Here is a 9010-nt window from a genome sequence, read left to right on the forward strand (position 1 = left end):
AGAATGCATTATTTAGAAGTGCCTTAAGTATATAATTATAAGATTACCTTTTTCAATATATCGCATTTTGTATCAAGTTTATAAAACCCACATGGTGTACTATGATCTTTTAGCTATAATCTTTTCATTGATTCTTGACATGACATTATATGATAGACACTTAGCCTAGTTTGGATATTAGGAGTATGTTAAAATTTTGTAAATAGTTGTAAAATAATCTATGAAATGGTTTGAATTAGATGTTATGGGAAAACGTGAGAAAAAATTGAATAAAAATATTATGAAATTAAGAAATTGATTAAATATAATTTTGTAACTTTATTTTTGTTTTAAAATTAAAAAAAAAAATTGTATTGATTTTTATGTTTTATTTTAAAATTTGTAAAAATTATAATTTTTAGGTAAAATTATATGAAAAAGTTGCAAAATTGAAATTGAAGAATGTTTTTTTGTTTGAATAATGTTTGAAAATGAAATTGTGATAAATTTTGAGAAGTATTGAAAATTTCTTATCTTATTACTCAAATTACTACCACTTTTTTGTCTTGTCATATTCAACTTTGAGAGATGAAGTATTGGTAAAGTCCATCAAATGACTGTTAAATAAGATTAATTCAAATTATTTTGAGGAGGGAATTCTCAAATTATAGCAAAACTTTTTTTTTGCATCCTATTACACATCTCAAAGTCACGAAGATGACAGTCTGCAGATAAAATCGTTTTCAATTCATTGGGCCCATATAAGAAGGGATTCCACATCCACGGCAAACGGATTCAAATACTTTGAAAAATAAAAATTTTATATGTAATTATTTTTATATATATTTAATATATTTTATTAATATAATTGATTATATTAATTTTTAATATAAAATTATTATATTAATTAATCATATTAATAAAATATATAAAAAATATATATAAAAATAATTATATGTAATAAAATTCTTTAAAAATTCACGAGGTCATCTTAGATATGTACCAGTTGTATTTGGAGGGTAAAGTCATCTTAGATATTTTATAAATAATAATAATAAAATATAAAATAATAAAAAAATAAGTGAAAAGTAACGATATTTATAAAAAGAAAAAAAATAGACTAGAAATAGAAAATTGGATTTCCCTCTGAAGTGAGATCAGTGATCCACAGGCAGTGGACAGTGGACACGACTAGAGAAGACGTACGCTTGTAGAATACCCTAGAGAGATCTACTGCGTCGTGTCCGGGTGTATATGACATGAAAGACGAGAGACGAAAACGACGGATATGTGGAGCATAGCGAGTGAAAGAAACGTTTGGAGCTATTCACATGGATAACCACGAACTTCGATCTCAACATGTGGACGGTGGATATCCCACACGACCACGATAAATTGAGGTCATGGGTCTGCTCCAGAAACTTGTTCTGCCTACCCACTTACCCTTGGTTTTATCCATCTTCAGTTTTGCTTTCCCTTTTCTGAAAAAAACAGAAGAAAATGTCGTGCTGCGGAGGAAACTGTGGCTGCGGCACTGGCTGCAAGTGCGGCTCTGACTGTGGAGGGTAACCTTCTGTAACTCCTAGTGATTTTTGTCTCAAAAGTTGATGCCTATTTTGTTGTGTTTGAAAATCGATCACTTTGCATGTTCATGATGGGTTCTTCTTGCTCGATAAGATCTAGGTTGGAAGTTGTACGTGTTCCTCATGAGTCTCTCAGTTCCTTTTGGATCAGAGAGCTTGTTCAACGTTGATCTTCCTCTTTTTTAATCATAAAGGAAAAAATATTTTTGGTGATGATGGGCGTTTGCATGCAATATGCACAAGGAACTAAGAAATGATCATATGTTTCTCATCTTCATTATGCCAAAATTCTTAATTGTCATGGCTGTTTTGAGAACAAATCTAGTTTTTTAACATATTTCTTTCCTGACCATCTACGAATTTATGGGTTTGTGGATTTTTAATTTTGCTGCTGCAGATGCAAGGAGAACCCTGACATCAGCTACACGGAGAGCACGACCACCGAGAAGGTTGTTGGTGTTGCTCCCCAGAAGACGTATGTATATATTATTTGAAATCTCCAAATCATTGTCATTTCGGACAAAAAACTAATGTTAGTGTGTGATCATTATGAACTATATATGCAGACACTCTGAGGGTTCTGAGATGGGCGTGGGAGCTAAGAATGGAGGCTGCAAGTGCGGATCCAACTGCACCTGCGACCCTTGCAATTGTAAATGAGATAGATCTTAGCCTTTAAAGCAGAGATGGCCTTGTCTTTGAAAGCTAATAAATAGCGAGCATATAAAATAAATAAATATGCGTGTCGAGTCTTTTATTAATATAAAGTAGCCATGTCTGTCTTTCTGCAAATCTTTCTAGTCTAAAAGGTTTGCATGGGTGTTTGCTTTCTTATCTTTGTATGATAGCAGTAAGTGTGGTATGATGGAGAGGGTCTGTCTCTGCTTTGGTATATATGGGGGAAGGAGTTGAGAGCTTTTGATAAGCGAATGAAACCTTTTATCAGTTTGGAAAGCTAGCAATTTCTGTTTTACTGTGTTAATTTATCGATTGTACAAGTAAAAGAAAGTAAGCATAGAATAAAAGATGAGAACCATCGATGATGAGATAGATACTGCAGTGTGAAGCCTCCGCCGTATGTTGTGCGGCTTCTGTGACGCAATTATCATGCCATTATGCTTGATTGTCGAATCTTGCGGGTGTGACACTTTTTACAAAGTAATGCTGAGTATTTATATAAAATAATTACGTTAATCAATCACATTTTAAAATATATAAAAATAATTATACGTAATAAAATTCTTTAAAATTTCGAGAGGTCATCTTAGATATGTACTAGTTGTATTTAGAGGGTACAGTCATCTTAGATATTTTATAAATAATAATAATAAAATATTAAATAATAGTATAAAATAATAAAAAAATAAGTAAAAAGTAACGATATTTATAAAAAAAAATGGACTAGAAATAGAAAATTGGATGATGTTCCCTCTGAAGTGAGATCAGTGATCCCACAGGCAGTGGACGGTGGACACGACTAGAGAAAACGTACGCTTGTAGAACACCCTAGAAAAATCTACTGCGTCGTGTCCGGGTGTACACGACATGAAAGACGAGAGATGAAAACGACGGTTACGTGGAGCATAGCGAGTGAAAGAATCGTTTGGAGCTGTACGTATGGATAACTTCGATCTCAACATGTGGACGGTGGATATCCCACACGACCACGATATAAATTGAGGTCATGGATCTGCGCCGGAAACTCGTTCTGCCTACCCACTTACCTTTTATCAATCTTCAGTTTAGCTTTTCCATTTTCTGAAAAAAACAGAGGAAAATGTCGTGCAGCGGAGGAAACTGTGGTTGTGGCTCTGGCTGCAAGTGCGGCTCTGACTGTGGAGGGTAACCTCCTGCAACTCCTAGTTACTTTTGTCTCAAAAGTTAATGCCTATTTTGTTGTGTTTGAAAATCGATCACTTTGCATGTTCATGATGGGTTCTTCTTGTTCGATAAGATCTAGGTTGAAAGTTGTCCATGTTCCTCATGAGTCTCTCAGTTCCTTTTGGATCAGAGCTCGTTGAACGTTGATCTTCCTCATTTTTAATCATAAAGGAAAAAATAATATTTTTGGAGACGAATGGTCTTATGGGCGTTTGCATGCAATATGCACTTGGAACCGAGAAATGATTATATGTTTCTCACCTTCATTATGCCAAAATTCTTGCCCAATTCATGGCTGTTTTGTTGAGAACAAATCTAGTTTTTTAACATATTTCTTTCATGAACATCTACGAATTTATGGGTTTGTGGATTTTTAATTTTGCTGCTGCTGCAGATGCAAGATGTACCCTGACTTGAGCTACCTGGAAAGCACGACAACCGAGACACTTATTGTTGGTGTTGCTCCCCAGAAGACGTATGTATATATTATTTGAAATCTCCAAATCATTGTTATTTCGGACAAAAAACTAATGTTAGTGTATGATCATTATGAACTATATATGCAGACACTATGAGGGTTCTGAGATGGGCGTGGGAGCTGAGAATGGAGGCTGCAAGTGCGGATCCAACTGCACCTGTGACCCTTGCAATTGTAAATGAGATAGATCTTAGCCTTTAAAGCAGAGATGGTCTTGTCTTTGAAAACTATATTAAATAGCATGCAAATAAAATAAATAAATATGCGTGTCGAGTCTTTTATTAAAATAAAGTAGCCATGGCTGTCTTTCTGCAAATCTTTCTAGTCTAAAAGGTTTGCATGGGTGTTTGCTTTCTTATCTTTGTATAATAGCAGTAAGTGTAGTATGATGGAGAGAGTGTGTCTCTGCTTTGGTATATATGTGGGAAGGAGTTGAGAGCTTTTGATAAGCGAATGAAACCTTTTATCAGTTTGGAAAGCTAGCAATTTCTGTTTTACTCTGTTAGATTTATCGATTGTACAAGTAAAAGAAAGCAAGTATCGGATAAAATATGAGAACTATAGATGAATGATGAGATAGATACTGCAAAGTGAAGCCTCCCCCGTATGTTGTGCGGCTTCTGTGACGCAATTATCATGTCATTATGCTTGATTGTCGAATCTTGCGGGTGTGACACTTTTACAAAGTAATGTTGGCTATTTGATTAAATGAAATATAATTTTCGATAAATGAATATAGTTTGTTCGCATGAGGTGTAAGAAAACTGAGCAACTACTGCATAAACAACACATTCGAAATGACATTTACATATCGAAACGAGGAGAACCAACTTGCAATTGTTCTGAACAACTGGGTGTTGAATCATCTGCTCTATCAAATATTCCACTTGTAGCTCTGCTGAACAAGTTGTGAACCTACAAAGAGTTTTTATTTTAAGTATTTATATGTAAAGTTAGTATGTAATTTACCCTTTTTTGCAACCAAAGTTTTGTCACTCAATTCTCAAAATTTACATCAAGATGATGTACCTGCTTGGATGAAAGGCCTATCTTCTCCAAATCACTCAACTGCAAAAGGACAGATATACACTACAGTATTACTAGACATAATCAAGGGAGTTGCATTTCTTTCCCAAAAGCTTAGTAGATTGTCTTTACCGATTTTAATGGGCTCGTTTCTCTGAGTTCAGATATGTATTCTGCCATTTTCTCTCCAATCCCCTGGATGATATTGAAGAGGAAGAGGGTTAAAAAAACAAAATATATCAGATTACTACGCTGCATTGTTGCTATTAATCGGCTAAAATATACCTTTAATCCTAGTAGCTCCTCTCTGCAATAATAAAGGGCAATTCACAGATCAGCCCAATTGCCTAAAGGAATATATATTCACCTAGTTGAGAAATGGAAAATAGCGATGGATTAAAAAAAAAAAAAAACTTACTTGCTGGCCGTATTTAAGAAAGCAATATACTCTTGAATAAGAGAGCTCTGCGCACAAAATTTACAGAAATAAGAATCGAAGTTGGAAGATCCAAAATAGAAGCGCACTATGTTCTTAGTTTTTTCTTCTTCTTTTTTTTGGTTCCAAGACTACCTTCAAATTGCAGCTCCATGTACTGAATTTATCAAGTGGAGTGGAAGTTGTTTGCAACTTGTTAGCAGATGTCCCAATGAAAGCTCTTTTGGGAGTAATTGGCTCCAATAAAACTGGGTATGATTGATCCGGGGATGAGAACCCCTCAAGATGTTTTAGATTTACGTTGGTGTCTATAGGGGAAAGAACTTCTCTGGAACTCTTAAATACATATCTCTTCGCTTTAGCTGGGGATGAACCAACACAATTGGCAGAAGAATGCATGGTTGCAATATTATCCTCTTTGTCCAAAGGTTCATCTATTCAAAAGCAAAAATTTCAAGCATTAAAATGCCTCCTTTATATTTGAGTTGGGTAAAATGTTCCAAATAGTACGATTTGTGACATACCAGGCAAAAACATTTTTGAATTGGGCACAATTCCATCAGCAGCAGCCTCGGTCACTTCTGTGTTTGGAATAGCAGCAATCACTCCACTCTGCAATGGAACAAGGATTAATATGCATGAACGCTGGAAAATTTCCAAGTCTTTTTCTGTTCTAGAAATTTATCATTCAGGAAATCTTAAACAAGATGAATTACAGCAGAATCTTATCATCAGCTGCAGCTATAAACCTGTTTTCATTCGAGGCAATCTTCTAAATTATAAACAATAATATTTCATACTATGGAGACATTATTTGGAATCTTCAATTTCTACACAAGTCAATCACAAAAATCAGTCTTGATGACCTTGAGTGCCACTATATTTTCTTTTTGGATTTTGAGCTTTTCGGTCCAATGACAACATGGTATGTTGTGGTTCTGTTTCTAGTGGTGATGATGCCGTATAACACCTTTTTTTTTTACAAGTTCAAATTCTTACCTCCAAGCAAGCATCAATTTGACCTTCATCATTGAATAAATTTGTGAAAGGCACCGGAATAAACCTGCACATATATTGAGCAATTAGGCAATGGGGGTATTATTTCTGCGTGTACTGTGAAAGGTTCAATTAATTATCCATACCTTTGTTTTGCCTTACAAGCACCTTGGTTCGTAGTAGTCTTTGCTTTCACAGAGCTGTGATGGATACTGGGTTTCTTAACAGAGCTTATAGAACTGGGATTTTTTCCCATAAAAGGAGAATTGAATGCTCCAATTCGTTGTGCACTTTTTGTCTTGCCTTTAGATTCAAGCCAAGCACGCAGTTTGGCCTCCATGTCGACTTTGTCCCTTGGGGTCTCTAGCTTATGAGCTGAGGAAACAAAATTAGAGATGTGCCGCGACCGAGCAGCCAAACTGACAGTATGGACAGATTCCTGGTACTCTCCCGGATTCTGTTATCAAAGAAAAGAGGCTTCCTTGAAATCCCCGTACAAATAAAAACTGGCAGGTAAAGGATTAAAAGAAAGAAAAACAAAAGCCAACGTCCAAGAACATACAAGGCAAGCAACCATTAAAGCAGAGCTTGTTCCTCCAAGAGAGTCCTGTAATATACGGGTCAACTTGCTTTCTCTGTAGGGCACTCGGGGTTTGTTATTGTTCAGTGCAAAAATCACATTCGATAATGCGAACAAGGACTGGTTGATCTTCCCACTCTCTTGGAGGCGAATCCCTTCGTTGCATGCCCTTCTATTGTCTTCATTACCTGGTTAAATAATGCATACAAATCAAAATGGGAAAGATCAGATGCACATTCACATTCACAACCAAACACATACACAATTGGATATGAAAGTAAAATGTGTAGAAACAACCTGCTAGGTCTATGAGGTTCAGCTTTCCGATAACAGTAGCACCAGATCCATCGCCGGAAGGAGTGGAAACAGAAATTACAAGCACCCCATGGCTCCTACTAGAGACATCGTTGAGACCTGTGTGCGCGACTTTCCGCCTCTCAATCCCACAACAAAGCGCCTCGAGGAACTCAGACATCGACTTTACAGGGACCCGAGATAGTCCCCGTAGATGAATGTGCCCATCTTTATCATCCAAAATCGCTATTTCCTTTGCTTTGAGCTCTAAAAGATCATAACATCGGTCCATATAGACCTCGTAATATGAAATCTCTGCCGTGTTTCCTGTGCTTTGGCACAATGAGAGAATTGTAGACATGGCAAGCGGCATTAGTCCTGGCTGCTCATCAGTGCCCTGCAACATAACCCCTGTTTTGAGTAATTCATAAAAAGCAGAATCCCCCTACTGAAAGGAAATTTTTTTCTAAAATACAACTCGTGGCTTTAATTCCAAATTTCTAGGTTCGTTTTCTTTAGTTTCTTTCCATAGGTTCTTCCGCGATCTAAACGGAAACCAGAAGACCCTGGTTAATCAAGAAAAACATGGTCACCATAATGCAAGGAATGTTATCTGAAAGAAAACTAACTTGAAGAATTGCTTCTACATTCCAAGTTTATTTTCTTTCTATTTCTTTCCCTGGGTTTTTCTAGTACCCAAACACAAGATAGCGAGAAGCTAACTTTTTTTGCTTTGTCAAACCTGCATCGTGTAGGTCTTCCCACTCCCGGTAGCCCCATAGGCAAACACCGTAGCGTTGCAGCCATGGAAAATCCCCGGAATCAATGGGCTCACTTCTTTGTAGAAGATCCGACCCAGATTGTTGTCCTCTTGGCCAAAGAAAGAGTCCAACCGGTAGCACTCGTTTCGGCTACACCCATAAATGAAAAAACCCCGTTAGCCCAGAGTTAAAATCGAAGGCCAAAAAAGATAAAAGATTTTCTTAGTCAAGTTCAAACACCAAAACGCACAAAAAATTTCTTCACAGATTGTAAATGAGAAGCAAAGAGGTATTCACCTGGTTTCTTTATCTTTCAGATAAACGGAAACTTCTTCACCGGAATCGGAATCTTGATCAAGAACTGAAACACATGGTGTCCGGTCACCGTTCTTGTCGTCGATTTCGTGAGGGAGAAAGGGGCGCACCCTCACAATAACTCTGACCTTGGAGATCGCGTTGAGGTTCATGGTCTTTGTCGGAGACTAGGGTAGAAGATTATACGGTGAGGTCTCTGATAATGGGGAGAGAGAGAGAGAGAGAGAGAGAGAGAGAGAGAGAGGTGATATTCAACCGTTTTGGGACTGCTCTAATTTTTATTTGAAAGATAGGGGCAAGATATTTGACCGTTGGTGCTTGGGAGTTGGGAGGACCGAACCGTTTTATTTTTAACGTTTGCGTTTTGAATTTGAGCGACTCAATGGTATGTTTCTGAGCGTGCAGTTTTATACACGCTGTGTACCTCTCGTGGCTTGGATTTTAGGGATTTCACCATCCACGCTGTCATGTGAAAAGACAAAAAAGGCCCCATAAAATTTTGAAAAGACAAAAATTTCAAGACTTAGTTTAATATTACTGTACATGCTGGCCAGTGTGTTAAAATGTGGTGTGCTCCGTAGCACTACTCAGATTATAATCCTAATTTACTGAAGCAAAAGTTATGTGGACAAAGTAGTACAGACATGGAGAGTTTCTGAATTCCAGACTGTGGCGTACAAA

The 9010-nt window shown here is 36.8% G+C and overlaps 2 protein-coding genes across 5 annotated transcripts; one reads left to right on the forward strand and one right to left on the reverse strand.

Moving 5' to 3' along the window:
- Nucleotides 1–1378: 1378 nt before the first annotated feature.
- LOC122279170 (metallothionein-like protein 2) lies at nt 1379–4407 on the forward strand. 4 transcript variants are annotated; one of them, XM_043089562.1, is made up of 4 exons: nt 1382–1544; nt 1960–2037; nt 3838–3918; nt 4010–4407. In XM_043089562.1, exons 1-4 carry the CDS (start codon nt 1480–1482, stop codon nt 4101–4103), a joined length of 318 nt encoding a protein of 105 aa, XP_042945496.1. In that variant the 5' UTR covers nt 1382–1479; the 3' UTR covers nt 4104–4407. The 4 variants fall into 4 exon arrangements, with proteins under 4 accessions (XP_042945498.1, XP_042945496.1, XP_042945499.1 ...); XM_043089564.1 differs by lacking the exon at nt 1960–2037 and having other exon boundaries at nt 1379–1544; XM_043089565.1 differs by lacking the exons at nt 3838–3918; nt 4010–4407 and adding an exon at nt 2129–2524.
- Nucleotides 4408–4598: 191 nt separating this feature from the next.
- LOC122279169 (kinesin-like protein KIN-10B) lies at nt 4599–8665 on the reverse strand. Its single transcript, XM_043089561.1, has 13 exons — nt 8312–8665; nt 7996–8164; nt 7257–7650; nt 6942–7147; nt 6526–6836; nt 6383–6446; nt 5908–5995; nt 5519–5817; nt 5366–5412; nt 5233–5254; nt 5080–5142; nt 4951–4989; nt 4599–4836 (listed from the first exon to the last, which is right to left on the reverse strand). Exons 1-13 carry the CDS (start codon nt 8479–8481, stop codon nt 4726–4728), a joined length of 1983 nt encoding a protein of 660 aa, XP_042945495.1. The 5' UTR covers nt 8482–8665; the 3' UTR covers nt 4599–4725.
- Between the last annotated feature and the right edge of the window lie 345 nt (nt 8666–9010).

The sequence above is a fragment of the Carya illinoinensis genome, chromosome 10, assembly GCF_018687715.1.
Source record: "Carya illinoinensis cultivar Pawnee chromosome 10, C.illinoinensisPawnee_v1, whole genome shotgun sequence".
Classification (NCBI taxonomy): Eukaryota; Viridiplantae; Streptophyta; class Magnoliopsida; order Fagales; family Juglandaceae; genus Carya; species Carya illinoinensis.